The sequence below is a fragment of the Fusarium graminearum genome, chromosome 2, assembly GCF_000240135.3.
Source record: "Fusarium graminearum PH-1 chromosome 2, whole genome shotgun sequence".
Taxonomy (NCBI): Eukaryota; Fungi; Ascomycota; class Sordariomycetes; order Hypocreales; family Nectriaceae; genus Fusarium; species Fusarium graminearum.
Genome location: NC_026475.1, coordinates 6,347,181 through 6,369,720, shown reverse-complemented (window position 1 = coordinate 6,369,720; position 22,540 = coordinate 6,347,181). Strand labels below are relative to the sequence as shown.

The window sequence follows — 22,540 nt, the reverse complement described above, 5'->3', positions numbered from 1 at the left end:
TTATTTGCAACCTAAAACCCAAAATCAAAAGATGGTTCAGTAAACTGTGTGTGTAGTGACCCTGTGTGCAGAATCCTGAGTAGGCCGAAGCAGACTTGCATGCCTCTCCATAGCTTCGACAAGTATCATTCGCGTGTAAAACACGGCGACAAGACAAACTGAACTGGTCGAACGACATTGGATACGTCAGACACGTCGAAGAAGGGGGTTCATCAATGCATGTCACTGATAAATGAAAGCGCCTGCACTACTTTGGGATTTAATGACTGACCCGTCATCATGCAGTCGAGTTAAGCTGATGATACACTTAGCGTCCGACAAGTCTCCCTACGTCACTCTCATCGCTGTGATTGTGAGAACCGTTAAGCATGTTAGATTCGGCCTAGATAGAGTGCATTGCAACCGTTAGACCGTTGGACCGTTGCCGATCCAGAGAATCAATAAATTGGCTGGAGATCAGACATAATGCCTCTCATCTCCCATTGACCCCTCAAGTCATAAACCTAGATGGCGGTTGACTTTCAATTGCCGTTGCTATAACCCAACGTCTTCTTCGTGCCGCCTGAGCCGACGTCCGTTAACTTACCGGGCAACTGGGAAGCAGCATTACGTCTAAGATACGGCGAAAGGGTGGTTGGAGAGAATTATAGTTCGGCGAAATCGACCGAATTGTCGGGATCACGGCTCATCGGCATCTTAGCGCAGATTCACTAACGACGCCGAATCACAAGCCTCAAGGACCCCTTTTTTGGCTTTTGCGATCTTTGGTGACGAAGGGATCTGCAAAATGGCTTTTCCCAAGGGGTCCATCCGAAGCCACTTGCAACAAAGGTTGGACCCTTTCGGAAATCACGGCTTCACTTCAGTCAATGATATTCAATGATTATCAGGGACCTGCCCGTTGTCGTAGGTGGCCCTCAACGGGTAGTCTAGCTCCAGCCAAGGAAGTTTCCGTATTTGGTTGTCTAACTCTTAGTATCAAGTTGTCCACGAATCACATCAGAGGGCCACGAGTGTTTGCTCAACCGACAATTACTAATGTTGAGAACTAAGACCGAGAGCATGATCTCCCCATCGTAGACCCCTTTTCTTGCGAGAAGCTTAACGTCATGCTCCTGGATGACCCTTGGGTTCAGGCACACCCGAAAACACAGTTGATCAATAGATTCATTTATCGCGGTCCATCAACGGTGCTCGGAACCGAGAGAAAACAATATCAATCTCCGCCACTTACGCTTTTGCTGACCATCTGATATGAAGTTTGTTTTTCAAGCTCAAGTGCCAGCATCTGATATGACGCACGCTACCAGTCTACTGGATGCGTCTTTGTGACTTTCAGCTGTTGAGCCTCATCGCGTCTCAGCTTTTTTGACGTCATGCAGACCCTCACTTTCTATGCAAGCTGTATTGTCAAAGCGCTTTGACCTGTGAACCTACGCATAGTAGTGACGAATATGGTTGAGACAACCTATTCGACATGTGAAGACAGAGATGTTATGCCTCAGTAACTACGTAAGTAGAGAATCAATTCAGACAAGCAACGATCTGCAACGATTTCAAAGATAAAAGGAAGCATTCCATCTCGTTTCATAACACTTTCCTTATCCATCCAAACAGACATCACTCAGCTCACATTCCACTTCAGACCCTGACAGACACAACCCCAACCACAACCTGCCTCTTCATCATATCCACACAACTACAAACCAACCTTCAACTCGGTCAAACACAAAGACAACAAACATCCTAAATCAGCAACAATGACCCAACTCACCAAGGCTCTCATCATCCTCGCCGCTGTCGGCGCAACCTTTGCGGCTCCCGTCAACCAGCCTCGCCAGCTTGGCGGAGAAGGCGCTGCTGCTGACTCCATCATCAGCGACACCGACAACGCTTCAGGCTATGCCGGTGAAAATGCTTTGATTCACGTCGCCCAACTCCTCGGCAGCGATGCTCAAGAGCCCAATGAGCCCAATGGCTTGAGTGGCAGCGGCAGCGGCGGCGGCAGCCCCCCTCCCCCTCCTCCTCCCAAGGGCAGAATGACCAAGATGGCCAAGAGACAAGGCGATAAGCTCTCCGATGGTGCTGCTGCAGTCTTGAACCAGGTCGGAGCGACTGGGGAAGCCGACATTATTAAGACTGATGGAGATGCTATTGATGGGCAGACTACTGGAGACGGAGCTCTCATCGGACAGCAGGTCGGTGGTGATGAAGAGGATATCGGCGAGCGTGTTGGAAACTTGGTTCCCAACAAGATGCCCGCTGCCCCCGGCGTCCCCAGAACTTAAGCTCTTGATGAGCTCTCTGGCGAACAATCATGGTGGAAGTTATACTGGGAGTTGCTTGAAAGTCTGTCACCGAGTGACATTCCATAACTACTATCATTACTCAGGGTCTGAGAGTCGTCAAGGGGCAACAGGTTGTGGAAGAATGTGCCAAACCAGAAGCTACGAGCAAGTGGTGCGGAGCTAGGAGCAAGGTGTTTCAAGCGAGTGTCAGCCATTCCATTCAGTGTCTATCTTAGTTTGTATTCTATAGCATTAATTAATCATTTAGACTTACTTTTCTGAATCTTATTGTGATACCAAAGTCTTGGAAAAATGAACCATCATCCAGTTGCTCTGCCACGGCTGAACTTGCGACTACAAATTGGGAGCTGACAGGAACGAGCTCAGCGAAGTGATGAGCACCACTGCGTATAAACTTATTAGTTTCTCAGATCGCATACTTGGAAGTTGGTAAGATGGGTGAGATTAATAGGTCTTTGTTGGTAGATTGTACCACATTTCGGCCACTGGTGGTTCACTTCATCTGCTGGACGTGCTCGCGGAATGAGTCGACGAGCAACAAACTGTATCTCCATTTTGGTCGCCTTGTATGCATCTCTAGTCTTCTTGAGCCTTTGAGCGGCCAATGATTTATTATCGACAGTTTATGCAGGAATCCTTCACTCTGACAGCTCATGCCTGTGTAAGAAGCGAGGCTATAAAGAGTATTGCTGGTAGAGACGAGGACGGTCAAATCTGCGGTGCGATACATGACGAATCATTCAAGAAAATGAAAGTCTTCATTAATCGTCTTGGTGTAGCTAGTCTTGAAAGAGTTTTACTCCTCTTTGTGCCATCCATACGACGCAAAATGTTCTAAGCCCCTAGGACTATACCAACCTGAGAGATGTAAGATACTGTTGGCAGATCGGTGTTTGACTGAGATGCCATTTGTGCAATCTCTGGGCCTGTCGCGGGGGAAGGCTGGGAGTTTTGTCGCTTTGCTGGCTTCAGTGGACTTGGTTCGTCTCTGGTACGTTTGCGATTTGTGCTGGGAGAGCTGCCGAGCTCAGACCTCTGATCAGCTAGTGTTTCGAGAATTGGGATTGATCTTGATTTCATACCTTAATTCCGTGTTGGAGATAGGTGCTGGAGGTGACAGCCCGGTTGGGTCGGTGGGATCCATCACGTTCTTACTCGGTGACATGGCCTTTCTTGGCGAATTACTTGGTTGCTGCTACTGTTGGAAAAAGGAGTGAAGAGTCCGATGGGTTCACCAGACAAGATGGAGCAGGCGGAAACGCTGCCGAGGGTTTGAACAGTGTCAGAGTTGATCAAGGCGGAGCAGGAACTACGTGAGGAGATCTCAATTAGTAGCTGTGAGTGACAAAGAAAAGCTGACGAGCGAAGGGAATGTTGCAAGAACAGAACTGGGGGAGCATGCCCTGTGTGAGCAATAATGCTCGAAAAAGTGTAATTGAAGATGGAAACCTTATCGTCAGGGGAGGGAGCATGCACACGCTGGAGCGCAAATAAACTAATTTGCGGAACGCGACGCAAAGTGGCCGCTGAGAATCATTTAATAATGCAGGTGAAGCCAAGGAGGAGATGATTCTCGATTGTTGACAGCTGGCAGGCACTGGCAGCCTGCTGGATTCAGTGCAGCAGTAGGCATTGCATCGCTAATCTTTATCTCTACAGGGCATGAATGCCGCGTTCCACAGGCTGTGAGCTTGACAGCTGCGGGGGTCAATTTAGCGCAACTGGGGGCTGGACAGCTGGACCATGAATGAATAGAACTGCCTGACAGAGCATGTTCAGTCCAGAAACTGTTTCATGGTGCCACTTAAGGATATCTGGAGATAAACACCCAGTGTTCAACTGAACATGCTTGTCTATTATCTGACATTGTTTCCTTGTTTCATCCTAAATACCATTTCGCGACAGGCAATGACATCTGCTTATTAATGACGTCACAGTCGTAGGACTTGCGAATAAATAATCATGGCCGTGAATTTACACATTTAATCCTCCATAACGACACTGAAAATGAGTCTTGATTCAAACCAAAACAGACTCGAGTTCCTCCTGCGCCACGTCGATGATGAGCCAGCAATTGCTGACTACCGTTCCCTTGCAGAAGTCATCCAAGCCATTGCCCAGACAGCTGTGAACTTTGCTGTTATCGGCCAAGTTGATGGCGCCACCAAACTCTTGGAGACTCTTATCAACAGAGCCATTGACCCTTTCGACTATTGCGACACATGCTACCCGTACTTGAAGCCCTGCATGTACTTTGCTTGGGAGGCAAACTCGTCTTGGCCGTCATGGATCCCTCAAGAGGAGCGCGCCGAGGAAAAGCTCCTCGAGATGGAACAAGAAGGTCGCAAAATTTGGCTCCAGAGGTTTAGTCAAGAGTGGGAGGTTACAGAGGAAACCGCCAGTAAAGCTCTCGACATGGCCTACAACGGCCTGACAACCGAACTTCCCGACTACAATGGTACTCTTGCAGGACAGGTAGCGGTAGTAGAGAAGATGAGCCAAGACGGAATCTTCTCATACTCTGCTAGTCCCAACGGCCCAATGTCTGCCAGGTACTTGAAGATAGCCATGTGGTGGCGTCAGGGGATATTCCCATATCCTTACGTGCAACTCTACCGCACAGCAGGATTGATGATTGCACTCGACATCTACGCTCGGCTGAACCACGACACCGAGGCTCGAGACGTGTTCGACAAGATATGTGGACGTATCGAGGCCTACGAAATGATTGAACAACTGGCTTGTTCCCGGCTGGCGTGGAGTAAATTCATACTTACCCCTCAACAACTTATGCTAGAAATGCTCAACATTCATCCAGCCAAGGTTCGACCAGCTATTTCTCGCGCCGTGCAAATGGCCCAGAACCGCCTTGAGACAGGACCGAGACGTCGATATTTGAAGCAGAGTATAAGAGAGCTGGTTCACACGATTAGCAAGAACACATTCGAAGACTGCCCTTACGATGCTCTGGATATTTACCGTCCATCGGACGAGCTTCGATTTAGGCCCGACAGCACTGATGGCCTTCTTAGGCAGGGATGCTCTTCTGCTGATATCGCCGCATTGGAGAAACGACTGGAAATATCTCTCCCTGAAGAGTATAAAGAATTCCTAGCCGTGACAAACGGGCTTGAGGCGATCTGGAACGGCCAGAATGCCCTCAACTATCTGGCAAAAGCTGAAGACGTCTGTTGGCAGGACTTGGATTTTTTGGAAGAGAATGAGATTCCTCTGCTACGCGATGACGAACCACAACCCCACGCTGGTAACATGTTATCTTGGCCAACCCCAGAAAGCCTACGGTGCATATGTCTCTCGGGCCACCTCGATCAACACGAAGCAACTGCCCATTTGTTTCTCATTGGTCCAGATATTGTTAAACCAGCCAAGGATTGCTTCTTTTCCGCCTACCAAGAGCGAAATGAGTCCCAGCGCAGTGAACTTGACAATCTTGTTCAAGAAACCTACGGCAGCATGGACGTCTTTCGGGACTTGGAGTACGTGCTGATGTGTTGGACGCCGTGGGACCTAAGATACTACCCATTCAAAGGGATCCGAGACTTTTTGGAACAAATAGCAGAGGCCTCTTTGCAGAAAAACCAAGATTGGTTAAATGTGTTTGAGCCCAGATTTAGACGCCTGATGAAGAATGATGGATGAAATGGTAGAAGCAGGATTGTATACGGCGAGCATTCGCTCCCAGGAAGAATTCATGATTTTAGTACTGGTCGTTTACCATGGTCGTACCTGACTCAAAGACTGCCAAAGATTTGATATTGAAGCAGTAGAAACGTTAGCATCCTATGCCTCAGTGAACAAAAATAAGCAGCCTAAAGAGTACAGTCTAAACCGCATAAGTTGACCTACCGATTTCGTCTTTCATGCTTCCAGCGGCTGAATTGTTGGTACCCTGAGGTTAGCCTGAAACATGACGGAGCGTCACATCTATGTCACAAAGCAAGTTGAGAAAGTTTTTCTATTCTCGTATATAATACAAGGCATGCCATTTTCATACCCTTATGAAGATGGCTTGGGTGCGTTCAAAATCACGTCAATGACCTTGTGGTCATCATAAGTCGCAACAGTTCGCTCACACAGAGCTGCAACACGCTCCTTGCTCTGTAAGCCATCAGGACAAATAAGCCAAATAACATTCGTCATAAATGATCGTCGATACTCAGTCATGACTTCGGGGTCGTTATGTCGGTCGAATTTGGGGCCACCAAGACGGTGCAGCGTCTCAAGATAGTGATCCAAGATGTCCATCTCATGAGCTCTGCGATCTTCCACGCTCAGCATGGCAGTCATGTGGTAGACAACATCATGGAAACAGGATCCAAAATGGAAAGCAGACCAATCCAGGAATCCAATGCTGTCGTCGGCGGTGAAGTAGATGTTTCCGATGTGAGTATCGCCATGAAGAAGAGTTCGGAATCGAGGGTTACGCTCAGCGTAGTAGCGATCCAAAGCCTCGTTGCACCGAGTGCCGTCCATAAGATACTCTGGTAGCTCGGGACGACCGGGACGTCGAACCACTTCATCCCATGATCTGCACATGAAAGTCATGGCAGGGTCGTAATTGTTCCAGATCCCTACCAATTGTTAGACAGTGATAACCCGGCATAGCCTCAGATGCTTACAAGGGTGGTTCTCCTGGCTCTGTCCCCAGTATTGTGCGTGAAGTCCAGCTAATTGCTCCACACCGTTCTTGACCTTTTCGACTGAATAAGTAGCAACCTCGGCGGGAAAGGTGCATCCTTCGCTGACGAGATCGTTCATGATAGCGATACCCTGCTTTTCGCTTGCTCCGCTCCACCAGCCTTTGGGGAAGATCATGTTGTTGATGCTGGGTGCCACCTTTGAGAAGAACTCAGCCTCACGCTGCGCCAAACTGACCGTCCATGGCTGAGCTTCGATCATATTGGGATCAAAGACGCCTTTGACGCAGATGTTCGTTGGTCGGGCTTCACTGCTCTCATCTTCGTAGGTGATGGTGTAAAAGAGTTTGCTGGCTGTTCCCCAGATATTGCGCGTGTTCTCTGCAGACTTGACCTTGTGGCCAAGCTTTGCGCTGAACCACTCAGGTGTCAGATCCGCAGGAAGGGCTGGAAGGTTATCGCTCTTTGTGTCAGCCATGGCTAGAAGTTGAGATATGGAGGAGTGACCTTCACCATGTGAAAACATGGGCTACAACGGGGATCCTTATACTCGCGAATCGCTTGAGATTCTCTTTCGCTTGTTCACTTTTTGTCTAACTACTCATAGCATTGCTGACAAGAGAATCGAGATTATTGGCTGAAATACAAGTACTGTAATTTCGCTCAAATAGCTACGATTTATCCGTATGGTTAGCCAAGGAGAGGGGTCAGCCTTAGTTACGTAGATGCATCCGAATCTCACCAGACTAACTCTTTTGCAAGGAAGAATGGAGTTGTTGCACGATATGGTCGTCATCTTACCAATCAGATATCTAGCCCTTGACAAGGGTACTGTTTTGATATTGCATTAGAAGTGGAGTGAGCGATAGAAGAGTGATAGATACGTAAGAACACGTATCCCGTAAGCACATGGTTTTGTTTGATGAACGCACCACACTCACACCAGTATTGGGTCGCAGTTGTATGGATTATGATAAGAGGCTACCGTTTTGGCTCAATACCATGGAACCTGCAGTAAAGTTAACTGCACAACTACACGTAGCACGATGAGGCAAGAGACCAAGTGAAGGTAAGAACATCTATTAGCAGACAAGGTCTATTTCCCAAGGTATATAAAACAATTTTAAACTCCTATCTATGCAAAGTCCAAGCAATTCCTCAATGATCTTCAACATCCTCATCCCTTCCTGGGTACATGATATCCTGGGCAATAATGGCCCTTATATGGCATGTAAACACAAATACAAAAACACATAGTATAAGAATGGTCATACCAGTTGCTACCCAGCCTATGACTGGGCTCTCAAGAGCCTTGCCGATAGAGATAGTAGCCAGAGTGAAGCCCGTATTGGGGAAAACCATGGCATAAAAGCCAAGATGAAAGTATTTTGGCGGAGATTGGATAACAGCAACAGCAGCGATACCAAACCACCACAAGCTCAAAGCCCACAGAAAGATAGCGCTCATAATAGCGATCAGCTTAACAACGGCCACAGTAGCAGCTCCATCACCGTTCACAATATCCCAGCTGTCAGGCATACCATTGGCCATGCCAATCACCGCCAGAGCAGTGAATGCAGGCGGGCCTACGCACATGAAGAGGCCAGGTCTGTGCTCCCTGTTGGGAAGTCCTGCTTGCATAAGACGTCCAACCATATGTGCGTACATCATGACGGCAACGCTTAGCCCGAGGCCCTGACATGTAAGTCCTGCACCAATTATGGTCAGGGCATCGAAATTGGGCTGGGTTTCTGCAATGACAGATGCAATAGTACCCGACAGCATGATGGGAAAGACCGGCAACAACCAAGTAGGCATCATTGTGCTGAGTGAGAAGCTATGGGCTGCAAAGACATAGCTGTATTGGCCTATGGCTAGAATGAGAGCGACGATCAAGTATCCCCAGAACGAAGCCTGAACAGCCCAGACGAGGTTGGCGTTGTCTTTCGCTATAGCATAACGGTCGGTACTGGTGATGAGCGTGGCCATAGACAGAAGACAGGTCGGCACAAAGAAGCCCTCTCGGGGGTGCGTCAAAGACTTGACAAATGTCCCTTGATGTAACAGGAATCGTGAGGCCATAGCGACGCTGACCGAGGTGAATATTATAAGATTGATAATGTAAATGACTAGGCCAATAGTCCTTAAGCCATTAAATTGGTGTGGCTGTGCGTATAGAAGAAGAGATAGACCTCCCGTCGACATGGGCAGAGTGTACCAGGCCCAGGTAAAATGCTTCAGGCGTTGGCGTAACTTGAGCTTCGGCCGATTAGGATCGTAGATATCACACATGGTATTGGAAGGTTGTTGTTGCTTTCGGATACTGGGTGACGGTGTTGATGTACCAGACTCGACATCTGTTGTTGGGTCTTGGTCATTGGGATCGAGGAAGGATGTTCGGTTGCTGATCAGGTTGTTGAGGTGGTAACTGTCACGATCCATACTCGGATCGGCGGCCGTCGCGCCTCGACAGGAGGGGTGTTCCATTGCGATATCACAGTAGGTAGCGAGTAGTTTTGGGTGAGAGTATAGGATTCACGATAGATAGGGAAGAGTCGCTTAGCAGTGGCTTGCTGAAACAGAAGAAAGAATGCTGATGAAGGTATCTCAGGAGATTGTGACTGAGCAAGGGCCTGCCAATAAATACTGACTCGGATTAGAGGAAAAGATAAGAATCCCAATGCCTCCTTACCTTTACTATCGTAATTACATACACATATCTCCAACGGGCGCAGTGACTCGATCTTCATTTTGTCTTGGCTGACACGCAAGCTCAACTGGTGACGGGTAAGTGATGAGATGCGCCGGCAGTCCCCTAACCGGGATGAATAGCAGGGGTTCCTTTGGGCATCTGGGCATCTATCGCCAGCGAAGTTCTTTTGCAAGATGAAACCCTGTGCACGATCCCGGTATTTCATCCAGATGGTAAAGATAGCTCGGGACGCCCCTTGGCGATCGCCTTGAAGATCAACGGTGAGCCAATGAAGAGCCCCTGACAAAGCTCCGCTGCACTTTACTTGACTCGTGTTTCGAGGCTTGGGCTCGCTAGGCTTGCCATGTCAGTGGATACAACCAATGAGACGGTGACGGTATCATTGGATATGAGCCTCATTTTAACTAGGGGATAGATTGCGGCTATGTCTCGATTCACTCGTGTCAAAACACCATTCATAGCTTGATGGAAGATCTCTCTCAAACGCGACTAGTGTCTCGTGGCGGTGCCAGGGTTGTGACCAGTTACAATTTACCATGCGTAACCTTTCAGGTGTTTATCTCGGCTGCGAAATGAAACAAGTGGCGCTGATCCCAGAACAATGATCAAATACTTGTTTGATGTAGAGCAACAAGGAGCGTACGTGGTCGTTATGATGCGTTGTTCCAATCCTGAGCCTCAATGGTGGATCTTATACTTTTGTTGCGGTTAGACAACTCTCTTGCTTTGTTTTTATTACGCGAAACACTGTCTGTTTGAGAATTACGGCAAATCCGGAGAATCTCTTATCAGTGCCGTGGAGAGAGAGAATAAGCATACTTTCAGAGTTTTGACGTGTGGGTTTTCCAAAGTTCCACCACCACTGATTGTCATTTTTGACATGGTACCACTATTTGAGTCACTGGCGCAGAAAGTCATTGACACTGTTGCTCAAGGGTAGCTCTACAGAGTAGATACACGATGGAAGTTTGGAAACACTCGGTTGTTCTTGCAGTGACGTGATTTCTATTAGAGGCCGTATTTTTAGTAGGGGGAGAGTAAAGGAACTAAAGAAAGACAATCACAGGCAATTGTCGATCAAACAAGATTAATCTGCCGTCTGCCAAGATGGCGGCTCAACATAAAATGAGTCATAATAACATGTTTTGCTATTCCCGGTAGACCTCGTCAAACGATATTCACATGTTAGATAAAAGGGATTGGCGGTAAATGTTCCGAACATATTTAAGTTTCACTCATCACCGCGCCAAGAGTTGATCATCCAGTCTCAAAGAATTCCACTTCCTTTTCCAACTTGCCGCTATCACCATTGACACCATTTGTCTCTCGACTGGCCTGAAGTTCCTGCGCTTTGGCCGCCATCCGCTTAACGGCATCGGCATCAGCGAACTCTATGACCTTGTCGATCTTGGTACCGTCTTCATTAAAGTTCAAAGTCCAGGAAAACTCTACGACAAGAGAATCGCCGTCTTTATACTTGAAGTCTGATTTGCTGGTGACAGCTGCCCTTCTAGCCTCGGCATCGATAACCAAGTTTTTGGTGACAGTGTTGTAGACTCCTCCAACAGCAAGATCGTCGGCGTAAAGTTTCTCGTACTGATCGTTGGAAAAGACAACAGATTCAGGAGCACCGAGCGCTTTCAAGAGTGAGGCGGGAAGTAGCTGACGAGTGCATTCAGGCGTGACATCGCGGTTAATGATGGATGTATCATTCTGCACCCTTCCATCTTCGTAGGATAATAAGAAACTATTGACTGTCTCTTCAATATTTTTCCTAATATTGCTGTTCGCTTCGTTGGCAGACATGGCTGTTTGTAGTTGTTAGGACGAGGATATAAGCTGGGCAATGGATTGCGTGATCGGTTCTAAAATGTCTAATGTGAGGGGAAGGGAAGCATGTTTTATACTTAAAACAGCTGATCTGATACAACAGTGTTTTGTCGCTCACATAAGCATATATTGGTGGTCAGCGAATAAGAAATCCTTCTAGGCCAAATACAAGCCAATATCCGGGTCGCCCGGGATGGCCATTGTAGCACAATAGTTGGCGAAAATGATACAATATCCGTCGTTTCCGTACATATATATTCCATAGCGACCCAGCCAGCTATGCTTCATGGAAGAGTCAAACAAGATTAATACAGTTGAGTTGATGTGGGCTAGATATAATCAACGCATCTACTCCGTACATCTTACAAATTAGGAGTAGATAAGCGAAGCATGTCAGCATGAAGGTTCCAAGTTCTACGAACCACAGCTACGATGACTCATCAGCTGCCATAAGATCGGGTTGGGGGCTTGGGTTTACCGGTTAATTGTCCAAAAATGGAGCGAGCATTCTTACACAAAGGAGAAAAAGAGGAAGAAGGTTGGCATTGGCATCTTGACCGATGTACCAACCCTGTACCTCTGGGCACATCCAAGGTGGTACGTTAAATGATTATTTTCTCTATGTTTAGACGAAGAAGTTTGAGAAGCTCATCAGAACTTCATATCCGTAGATATGAAGAATATAACCATAATACCGTAATCGAACTCCTAATACCCCTCACATTTGACGTCCTGTCTGTTGATCAACCATGTGTTATGCTCGATAAGCGTGCTGGGCTGCCGATCAACGTATAGATACTCTACATCCGCGACACCAACGATATTCAGAATTTTATTCTATACTAATAGACACCAATATGTCATTCTGATAAGTATAGAAGCATTGAATAGTGATTATAAAACGAGCTACTTAAATCAGATTACTAAAGCTCAAAGCTCTGCTCTCCAAATTACTCTTAGAAAGGGACATGGATTGTGATAAGAATAATACAGAGGCGAAATATAGTATAAAAACATTTATATACAGCGAGAAGTATTACATACCTAGACCAAACTGTTGGTGCATATCTATGTCGAACAGGTACGTCCCAGATCTCCGTCCCCAAACAAAACTATTGACCTATGCCTCACCAGCGAGGTATCTTCTCCGAAAATTCCGGCTTGAACCGTTTCATGTAGGTCGTGTCATCGCGTTTCTTCAATCCGCAGTCCACGTACTGTTGGTGAAGCTTGGCCAGCCTTTCCCTATCCAACTCGACACCTAGACCAGGACCTGAAGGTACAATCACGCCTCCATCCTTCCACTTCAAGGCCCCCTCAATAACAACATCTTCATCACGGCGCTTCCACGGCCAGTGAGTGTCGCAGGCGTAGTCGAGATTGGGAGTTGCAGAGGCGAGATGTGTCATCGCAGCAAGCGAAATACCCAAGTGACTGTTGGAATGCATGGAGAGCCTCAAGCCCCAAGTAGCGCAGATAGATGCTAGAGTTTGGGACTTGCGAAGGCCGCCCCAGAAGTGGTGATCTGATAGGATGACTTGCACGGCGTCTTGTAAGATCGAGGGAGGTAGATGGTCAAAAGCAACGACTGCCATGTTAGTAGCCAGAGGCATAGATGCTTCTTTAGCTACAGCAGCCATGCCTTCAATCTCCCCAGCAGGATCCTCCAAGTACTCCACAATTCCTTCGAGTTCTTTGGCAACCCACTTCGAAGTCTCAACGGTCCACGCAGCGTTTGGATCAAGCCTCAACGGCACGCCAGGAAACGCCTTGTGTAGAGCTTTGATCGCTGCAACCTCATCGGCTGGAGGGAAAACACCACCCTTGAGCTTGATGGCCTTGAACCCGTATTCGTCTATGATCTTTTTGGCCTGCTTCACCACCCCTTCTGGGTCTAGTGCAGGTCCATATTCATCATCTTCGTCGCCAGGATGACCTCCCCATTTGTAGAAAAGATATGCAGAGTATTGGACAGAGTCTCTGACACGGCCTCCGAGCAAGTCGCTGACGGATATTCCTGCTAGCTTGCCCTGCAAATCGAGACAGGCAACCTCAAAAGGGGAAAAGACCTTGTCAGCAACGGAAGCCGTTACTACCATGCCGCCCATTCCATCGCCTCCAGTGTTGGTGTCATTGCGAAGGGACTCAACGCATCTTTGATAGATAACGTTTGTGCTGTATACAGAGAGACCTTTTATCTTATCGGCAGCTTTTTGCAACCGGTCCAGATGAGCCGAGTCTCCATAAGATTCTCCAAGACCGTATGAGTCTTCTGTGATGATTTCGATAATGCTTCTTAGTGCAAAGGGTTCATGAACTCCCACACTGTTCAGCAGTGGCATGTCATGGAACGCCACTGGAGTGATAACGATTTCCTTGATGATGCTGCGTTGAGACATGATGGCTGTGTCTTTGCAGCGTTGGGGTGACCGAACTGTATGCCATGTTGGGAATGTTTGAGTGGTGGACTATTTATCCCGAGCTTGACAACATCAGACGAGGTTCTTGGACCAGCCTCCACGTTGCGTGCGGGGTAGTTTCTGCCACTTCCCGTGTAACCATCATGGGTGTCATGCGTGATTACTGTTGTGTAGTATTGCAGGGACTTATTTCCGAACCATCTGCACAGAGTATCAACAGGAAAAGGAAATCTCGGACATGTTTCCTTGAGACACTTCAGAGTGGCTGGCCCTGTTCGACTCGGATGCATGACGGATAACCATTTGATTGGATACTTATCCGTACTTCCCTACACCCATTGATCGGCAGTTCCTGTAGACCAGGATAACCATCCAAGGATCGTTTTCCGTCCAGTGAGACCTTTAACCTTATACCCCGCACTTCATAGTAGTCTAGCTCCCAAGCCAAGTCTGGGGTTGGGTATGCTGGTCTGGGGAAAGACGACGAGATGGGGGTAGCCATTTCGAGCTAATCTAGCCAGTGGACTTTTCTCGTACCGCTTTTCCAGATGGGAAGACAAAGTATAATACCCAGCGATGTCTTGTGTACTCGACCTCTTACCTCTCGTCATCACCATCCTTCTCGTTTGAGCTTGTCTTGCAGTCATCATCACAAGAACTTGCTACCATGGCTCAACGAAGTTCCATCTCCAAGAGCGACATCGAGGTCGCCGACCAGAAGCCGGCTCACCTTGAGAACAGTACCGAAGCCATCGAAATCGGCGGTTTCCGTGTCTTCGGTTTGGACCCTGACGATGCCGACTTTTACAACAACTACACAGAGGAGCAGCGAAAGAAGGTCTTCCGAAAGGTTGATGTTCGACTTGTCCCCATGCTTGCGCTGCTCTACCTGATTTGTCATATCGATCGTGCCAACATTGGTAACGCCAAGATTGAGGGCATGGTTGAAGATTTGGGCATGACTGGTGTTCAGTACAACACCATCTTGTCAATCTGTATGTTTCATCTGGCACGCCAATTGGGTGACTTGTTACTAACATATGCACAGTCTTTGTCCCATACGTCCTCCTTGAAGTCCCTAGTAACATTCTGCTCAAGAAGTTTAAACGACCCTCGATGTACCTTGGTATGCTCTGTGTCTGCTGGGGTATCGTCATGACCTGCACCGGCCTTGTACAAAACTTTGGCGGTCTTATGGCTACGCGAGTCCTTCTTGGTATCTTTGAGTGAGTCAAAATTGCATAAGGTGCGGACCTAAAACTAATACGGGAGCAGAGCCGGCTTCTTCCCCGGTGCCATCTACCTATGCAGTTACTGGTACATGCCTAAGGACCTCTCCACCCGAATTTCATACTTTTACTGCGCTAGTGCCTTGTCAGGCGCTTTCTCCGGTCTCCTTGCTGCTGGTATCGCTGAGATGGACGGTGTTGCCGGTCTTGAGGGTTGGAGATGGATCTTCCTCCTCGAGGGCATGGTCACAGTCCTTCTCGGTGTCGCATGCTTCTTTTTCCTTATCGACACCCCTGCCCTTTCGTCGCGATGGCTTACACCGGAAGAGATCAAGTTCCTCGAGCTCTCCATGTTTATCAAGCAGGGTGGCGGCTTCCAAGAGGAGAACACTGTTAGATGGAAGGATATCAAGATGGTCCTTACCAACTGGCGTGTCTATGTCCAGGCATACTTTCTCCTGTGCCAGTCTGCGCTCTCTTACGGTATGTATCCTAGCTTCTTGCGACTTCCTTCGTGGCTAATTCGCTTTAGGTACCAAGTTCACTCTTCCTTCCATCACCAAGGCCATGGGTTTCAGCAACACAAATGCTCAGCTTACTTCTGCACCTCCATACGTGGCTGCCGCCATCTCCGCCATCTGCTTCGCCAAGGTCTCCGATCGCTTCTTCTGGCGAATGCCGTTTGTGGCTATTCCCATGATTATCGTCACTATTGCTTACTCAGTCATCATCTCTTTGAAGGGTGAACTTGAATCCAAGAAGGGTGTTGCTTACTTTGCTGTCGTGCTTGCTGTCGTTGGTATCTACCCCATTCAAGCCGCAGCTGCTTCATGGAACGCCAACAACATTGCGCCCTCGTCTCGACGTGCCATTGGTATCGCGCTGATGAACTGCGTCGGAAACGTCGGTGGTATCGTCGGTAGTTTCATGTACCTTGAGAGCGAGAAGCCAAAGTACTACACTGGTTTCGGTCTCAGTTTGGCATTTGGAGCCACTGGTCTTATGGTTGCTCTACTCCTGGAATGGAGCTACAAGTCGGCCAATGCTCGCAAGGCCAAGATCGCAGATGAGGCCAAGGCCAAGTACACGGAGGAGGAACTCTTTGAGATGGGTGATAGGTCTCCTCTGTTCAAGCACGTCCTGTAATCGAATATTGGAAAGTCGTTAGGAGACGAGGGGTCTATGTTAGGAGACATCATCAGGCTGGTGGTACTGTTTATGACGGGGTTTAGGTACTTAGTTAATCAGGAAGTTATGAACAATATATTGGAAGTTGATACCCATGATAATCTTTTACACATCGCTAAAAGTCTTCTTAGAACAGTAGAACGGTATATCATAACTCCACACCTCACGAGATTACACATGCGAAAAGGATGGTCTTGTAGCTCGAGTACTGGGCTTGCCGGTGGATAAAAGCCAATACCACATAAGATAATATGTAGCTCCTTATTACCTTCACGCCTCTGTAGACTCATGGCACCGAGTCCATTATAGAATACTAATTTGGTGCGTTATAGTAACTAACAAGTCGAAAAGTCACAACGAGTCACCGGCCTGTGGCAGAGATATACGCACACCAATTTACTTTTTAAATGTCAAGTCAAAACCTCATATTGCTATCATGTGCTACCTAGCTCAGACATCGTCATTCAATGTACCGCCACACCATTGTGTGCTCCATTCGTAACACCATTAGTAGCCTCCTTTGCTACCCCATTCGTGTGTCCATTCTCTATCGCTGGCTTCAGCGTAGCCTCAAACTCCAACATCTCTGCAATCTGAGTTTCAATGCTCTTCTTGGCAGCATCAGATGGTTCCACATAAGGCCTTCTTGGTTTGAGCTTGTTTGCGGCGCCCTTAATCCCCGCAGCCTTTGCAGTGCTAAGTGTTGCTGCGTACTTGACTGCTGCGATACCCGCCTTGCAGGGTTGCTCGGCGAGTGCTGCTTTCTTATGCAGAGCCATAGCTTCTTGGAACTTGCCCTCTTGATAGAGGTTGTAAATGTGTACTATCGTCTTGGGGACAACGTTGGCGAAGCCGGCAATGGTGCCATGGGACCCAGCCGCGAGTCCACCGATCAAGAAGTCAGACTGACCGCCGTAGATCGAGAAACGTTCCTCTGGAAGCTCAGCTGAAAGACGTGTGATCTTGGCTACAGCTCCGCAAGTGAGTTTGACGCCGACGATGTTGCTGTACTTTTTGGCCAAGGTAGCAATAGTGGCAGAGTCCAAGTCGATACCGTTGCAAACGACAGGAAAGTTGTAGATGACGATTGGAAGCTGGCTCTTGGTGGCCACATCATTAAAGAAGTTGTTGATAACCTCTGGTGTCGTTTGCTTGCCAAAGTAAGCTGGGGGTAGAAGCAGGACATAGTTGGCCCCAGCGTCAGCTGCATCACCGATGAATTCAAGGACTTGCTTCGTTGAGTGTCCACCGACACCAGCCATGATGGGAAAGTCTGGCCCACATGCTTGACGAGCCGTTTGCAATAACTCTTTGCGTTCTTCACGCGTTAACAAGAAGGTCTCGGCGTTCGTACCGAGGACAACAAGGCCTGCTAGACCCGTCTTGGAAAGATATGAGTAATAGGCCGCCTGCGAAACGGTGTCTAGTGTATCGGTGTCATGATCAAAAAATGTGATAGCAGGCGCCCATACGCCGCTTGGTGGTGGCTTTGGTGAGGACATTGTGGCAGATGATGTTGTAGAATGGGATTCGAAGCTTGTGATAGACTACAGCACTAAACACAGGGGCCCAGCTACTTAAAGGTGCTGCAAAACGGGAGTTTACCCTAAAACTAGCATGCGTGCTCCAGTAGTATTACGAGCCGTCCCCGTCTCTCCACCTTCGGGTCGAGGCCGATAGCAACGTTTTGTTTCCATTTGTTGCTCGGGTATAGCATGCAAGTATAAGCGGATGATGCCCGTTGAAACCTGGTCACGCCATGGATAAAGTTCCGAGAATGTCACCTCCATAAAGCTGTTCTAGTGAGTGGGGGAGTTGGAATGCAGGACGGAAAAGTGGGAGATGAGGGGGGAGGGTAAATACCTTTTCCGAAAGGTCAGTCATGACATTGCCGATCCCCCACAGCTTGATGATGGAATTGGGCTGCGGAGATAAGATCGAACACCGGATCTGGCTTGAGCCTTCAAAGTCACGAGACGCAGTGTTTTTCAGAGCATCAGATCTAAGAGCTAAGTATGGTATGAGTAAACGTAATCTGCGATGCTGTCTTTGATAGGCTGGCACAATAATAGCTACTGTGGTTTATCGTTGTCTTAAAGTTTGCTGCTACGGTAACTACTTATTTTGAAGCAAGGACTGGCGATCGCAAGACAGATTGACAACGTTATTCATCTCTAATCTCGACTGGTTGTAGGCAATTATATAGTAGTCAAGAAATCGCTGGTAAAATATTAGCGTACGTCAAGTTGTATGCATGACAATCCTACGTGTGTTCCGTGTCATTCATTTATGGAAGTTTATTTCTATCTTCTATGGCAATGTTCAAAACATGATTCTATGACTTCCTGTGCATGACGGTTGCCGCAGCCTGATGGTTGGGGAATATCAACGTATCCGCAATGACAACATTTTCCCTTCTGCCAGCAGCAAAGACAATGGCCTCAGCAATATCATCCGGTGTCAAGGGCTCACAGCCGCTGTATTCAGTCAGTATCTACATTATCTGGATCAGGATTCGTTATCACTTACGCATATACGGCATCGGCCTTTGACTTGTCGCCGTAGAATCTCACAACGGAGAACTCAGTCTCTACCTGACCAGGATCAATCCTGATCACACGGACACGCTTTGAAATAAGCTCCTTGCGCAGACTCTCTGTGAAGGAATGGATAGCGGCCTTGGTAGCGCAGTAAATGCTGCCGCCGGGATAAGGCTCGCGGCCAGCAATGGAACCAATGTTGATGATGTCGCCAGCCCCTTCGCCGTTGTTGCGCTTGAGCATACCGGGCAAGATAGCTTGTGTCATGTTGATCAAGCCCGTAACATTAGTAGCGAACATGACGTTGATATCCTCTTCCTTGATCTCAGGTGCCTTGTCGACACCCTTGACAAGACCGCTGCAGTTCTCGTTAGCGCAAAGTTCCTGAACAGAGATTTATTACTTACGCGTTGTTTACCAACACATCAATCTCGCTGAACTCAGCAGGAAGCTTGCTCACAAAAGAGCGCACTTCATCAGGCTTGCTGACATCAAGTTGAACTGGGTGCACCTTAACGCCATCGCCGACTTCTTTGACAATTTCTTCAGCAATTTGTTTGAGGCTGTCGATTCGACGAGCTGTAAGAACCAGCTTCAAGTTCTTGGGGCTTGTGCGGGCAAATTCAAACGCTGTGGACTTTCCAATGCCGGAAGATGCTCCGGTGATGAGAACAGTCTTGCCTTCGAGGCGTTTAGAAACTGCGGATGACATTTTGGAAGAGATATAATTGTGTTGAAAGGGTGTACTTGAAGCTGCAGTGACTATCTCAGCGTCTGGTTGGATCAAGATAAATACCTACTCTGTTTGTTATTTGGAAGCACAAAGACAGGCGTGGAACTCATGCATGTACCTCTTTCCGCTCCAACCACGGGCGTCTGTTATCTTCAACGGATCCGTGATAGGGCAGGGATTCTCGGGCTAGCTTTTCCGACACCGAGACTCGGCTTTAGTTCCGGTGTCTGGAAAAGGAAAAGCCATATCCGCAGGCTGGAGAACAATCCGTACTACAGCCGAGGATAACCATTCACGATGTAATATACAGTTTCACGGTAGTGTCATGGCAAAAATTAACATCAGAAGAACAAGTAATCAAGAGTAAGCTTGAAGTTTGACGCTCTCAGGGTCAGAAGACGTTCATATCCTAAACACCTCATCATCCAGGAATACATCAAGGTTGCCCAACCCCGATGAGATCATTGATGCAAACTGACCCCATCCTGAAAAGTCGACACCAGACATGCCATTATAGTCCATCCCATTCTCTCCCATTAAATCAGTATAAGATGTCTTGTCGCTCGGCGTATCCATCGTCAGAATGTTTGATTGAAAGCCGCCCTCCTGTGAATGACCATCTATGGTTCCAAATGCAGTTGTTGATGAGTGCATCTTGTTCATTTGACGCAGTGCTTCAACACGTAGCTCCTCTAACAGGAAGCAGTAGCGCTCAGACAAAGAACCCTTTTCAACCATGATTGCCATATGAGATTGACAACGCGTAGCCGCTGTAAAGTAGTCGATATACGTCTCGGGTGGCGATGCCCATTTCTGGATCACATATATGTACATCACCATGGCCGCAGTGAACGCAAAGTATGCCGTGACCTGTAACCAGTTAGTCCTTGCATGTGGCTAGAAAACCCAGATTTACTAACCCAGAATGCACGGAACATTTGCCCATGTTCTGACATCTCATCGATAAGGCCGACTGTATTCATCGCAGCTTGCAGACACTTCTGAACGCTCTCTTGTGTCGCTGCGTCACTGACACTTGCTCTTCTATTCTGACGCGAGATCTTTGCAAAATTATTGAGAACTGCTTGTCGATGTATGAGGATGATAGCATGCCAGTAAGTCATGTTAAGAACATTACGCTGCCGCTGTACAATGGGCACGAGAAATGTTGTACTGAAGTAATCCGCATCGAGAAACTGGGAGAACTCAGCTCGCCAATCACTCAAATCTTGAGAGATGCGTTGCGTTTCTTCCGTTCGACGGCTGACAGATATAGGCTTAACTGAGTAAAGGGCTCGAAGTATATGTCCGATGATTCGAGCAAGTCTGAGACGCCAATCAGTATCTTCCGTTACTTATGGTTGGTGCATGTCTTACTTCATATGCCCGAGAGGCGCAAGCATAACCGAATAGCCTTTGGAAGACCCAGTAAGATTTATATGATCCTTTGTGATGTCACTGTCGTCCACGCAAGCAGGAAGCTCAGTATCGATATCGTCATCATGAAAGTTCCGGGGCCTTCCAAGAGACACACTGAGATAGGCATCCAGCGTGTAAGCACACCAGAAAGTTCGTCGACGACTTTCGACTTCAATATGATTCAGCCCACTGATAACACCAGGTCGTTTGTTTCGGTTGAGGCCAATAGCAAGCGCGAGGTTTGTGACAATGCCGAATTGACTCCAGCAGTGATTGACTCGAGACTGGGTGCCGAGATAGTAGCATTGTAGAAGCCGTGCTTGTACACTGGTCAGCCGTATAGAGCCACTCTCTTTAGAGAGCTGATGTTCAGCAGCCAGATAGTATCTAGCGCTGTATGACGTGCGTTAGTATTGGATATGACCCCAACTGGACAACTCACCTTAGATCCGATGGCCCAGGCCTGTCGCCTTCGGGCATATACACTCTCGCATGTGCTAGGATCATGAATAACAGGGCTACCTTGGCAGCAGAGTTATTCGGATCACGCATGGTTCCAAGCGTCTCATAGAACTCGGTGAACCATTCCTGGATGGTGGGCCGATGCAGGAACCGGTACGTGGGCATGGCAAAGTCAAAGTACCTGTCGATCAAGCGCTGAGCATCCTCTTTTGGAAGCATCATGCAAAAGTTCGGATCATAGTCAGGGTTACGTAGGGGTGCATCGCCGAACGTAAAGATACTTCCCGGTCCGGAGAAGGAAATAGCTTGGTGTAACCTCTTCTGCACCCGAAGTAGGAACGACACACCTGAGGCTGGTCCGATATAATGACCTTGAAGATCTTCCTGAGATGGTTCTGGGGATTGCTGCACGGATGCTACAGCCCTTGAAGCAGCGCCATCTTGTGCCATAGAGTTAGACGGCATGCCATAGTCCTGTAACTCCACAGTTTGATGCGTTGTCTCGTGGGATGGGCCGGCCATGTACTGCTGAGTCAAGTCTGCAGGACTGCTATGCTCACTACCAGCCATTGTTCCCTGCGCCGCGACAGCGATTGTCTCGACTGCGACCTCATCTGCAGAAGGAATCACTGGGAGGCGACCTCTTGCATAGGCTGAGTTAAAAGTACAAGAAGCCCTTGTTCGAATACAGAATTTGCAAGGTTGCATGCCATTGCACTTGATCTTACGCCTGCACAGATTAGCACATGAGTTTGTTTCCACACCAAGCAGTTACGTTTACTTCTTGCAGCCATCACACGCCCTTGTGACTCTGACTCTCTCACTGTTCTTTTTCCGTTTCTTAGAGCTATGTCCATTGTTGCTGCTATCTTCTGAGGGGGCCGATAGAATCGAGCGTTCCAAAGTCATTGGAGGCAGATCGTTTCAATTGTGGGGAGAGGGATTGTTGGTTCAGTTGAAACTGAGACTGTGAGAGCGGAAAAGTGAGAGATAATCTGAAGGATTAACCGGAAAAGTGTCCGGGGGAGGAGTACATGGA

General features: G+C 48.0%; 10 protein-coding genes across 10 annotated transcripts; 3 read left to right on the top strand and 7 right to left on the bottom strand.

The window, feature by feature from the left end:
* Window positions 1-1,760: 1,760 nt before the first annotated feature.
* On the top strand, window positions 1,761-2,288 carry FGSG_03640 (uncharacterized protein; the record flags this gene model as incomplete). The annotated part of the gene is made up of 1 exon (XM_011323758.1): window positions 1,761-2,288. The coding sequence occupies one exon, from the start codon at window positions 1,761-1,763 to the stop codon at window positions 2,286-2,288; it is 528 nt and encodes a 175-aa protein (XP_011322060.1).
* A 2,028-nt stretch (window positions 2,289-4,316) lies between these two features.
* FGSG_03641 (uncharacterized protein) lies at window positions 4,317-5,969 on the top strand (the record flags this gene model as incomplete). The annotated part of the gene is made up of 1 exon (XM_011323757.1): window positions 4,317-5,969. One exon carries the CDS (start codon window positions 4,317-4,319, stop codon window positions 5,967-5,969), a length of 1,653 nt encoding a protein of 550 aa, XP_011322059.1.
* Window positions 5,970-6,326: 357 nt separating this feature from the next.
* Window positions 6,327-7,445, bottom strand: FGSG_03642 (uncharacterized protein; the record flags this gene model as incomplete). Its single annotated transcript, XM_011323756.1, has 2 exons — window positions 6,327-6,901; window positions 6,950-7,445. The coding sequence occupies 2 exons, from the start codon at window positions 7,443-7,445 to the stop codon at window positions 6,327-6,329; spliced, it is 1,071 nt and encodes a 356-aa protein (XP_011322058.1).
* Window positions 7,446-8,125: 680 nt separating this feature from the next.
* FGSG_03643 (uncharacterized protein) lies at window positions 8,126-9,454 on the bottom strand (the record flags this gene model as incomplete). The annotated part of the gene is made up of 1 exon (XM_011323755.1): window positions 8,126-9,454. One exon carries the CDS (start codon window positions 9,452-9,454, stop codon window positions 8,126-8,128), a length of 1,329 nt encoding a protein of 442 aa, XP_011322057.1.
* A 1,400-nt stretch (window positions 9,455-10,854) lies between these two features.
* On the bottom strand, window positions 10,855-11,533 carry FGSG_03644 (uncharacterized protein). Its single transcript, XM_011323754.1, has one exon. The coding sequence runs from the start codon at window positions 11,484-11,486 to the stop codon at window positions 10,938-10,940; it is 549 nt and encodes a 182-aa protein (XP_011322056.1). The 5' UTR covers window positions 11,487-11,533; the 3' UTR covers window positions 10,855-10,937.
* Window positions 11,534-12,637: 1,104 nt separating this feature from the next.
* Window positions 12,638-13,909, bottom strand: FGSG_03645 (uncharacterized protein; the record flags this gene model as incomplete). Its single annotated transcript, XM_011323753.1, has 1 exon — window positions 12,638-13,909. One exon carries the CDS (start codon window positions 13,907-13,909, stop codon window positions 12,638-12,640), a length of 1,272 nt encoding a protein of 423 aa, XP_011322055.1.
* Window positions 13,910-14,597: 688 nt separating this feature from the next.
* Window positions 14,598-16,305, top strand: FGSG_03646 (uncharacterized protein; the record flags this gene model as incomplete). Its single annotated transcript, XM_011323752.1, has 4 exons — window positions 14,598-14,925; window positions 14,979-15,156; window positions 15,206-15,642; window positions 15,692-16,305. The coding sequence occupies 4 exons, from the start codon at window positions 14,598-14,600 to the stop codon at window positions 16,303-16,305; spliced, it is 1,557 nt and encodes a 518-aa protein (XP_011322054.1).
* Window positions 16,306-16,811: 506 nt separating this feature from the next.
* FGSG_03647 (uncharacterized protein) lies at window positions 16,812-17,849 on the bottom strand (the record flags this gene model as incomplete). The annotated part of the gene is made up of 1 exon (XM_011323751.1): window positions 16,812-17,849. One exon carries the CDS (start codon window positions 17,847-17,849, stop codon window positions 16,812-16,814), a length of 1,038 nt encoding a protein of 345 aa, XP_011322053.1.
* Window positions 17,850-18,682: 833 nt separating this feature from the next.
* FGSG_03648 (uncharacterized protein) lies at window positions 18,683-19,599 on the bottom strand (the record flags this gene model as incomplete). The annotated part of the gene is made up of 3 exons (XM_011323750.1): window positions 18,683-18,824; window positions 18,877-19,245; window positions 19,295-19,599. The coding sequence occupies 3 exons, from the start codon at window positions 19,597-19,599 to the stop codon at window positions 18,683-18,685; spliced, it is 816 nt and encodes a 271-aa protein (XP_011322052.1).
* A 423-nt stretch (window positions 19,600-20,022) lies between these two features.
* Window positions 20,023-22,071, bottom strand: FGSG_03649 (uncharacterized protein; the record flags this gene model as incomplete). Its single annotated transcript, XM_011323749.1, has 4 exons — window positions 20,023-20,490; window positions 20,541-20,946; window positions 20,998-21,432; window positions 21,482-22,071. The coding sequence occupies 4 exons, from the start codon at window positions 22,069-22,071 to the stop codon at window positions 20,023-20,025; spliced, it is 1,899 nt and encodes a 632-aa protein (XP_011322051.1).
* Between the last annotated feature and the right edge of the window lie 469 nt (window positions 22,072-22,540).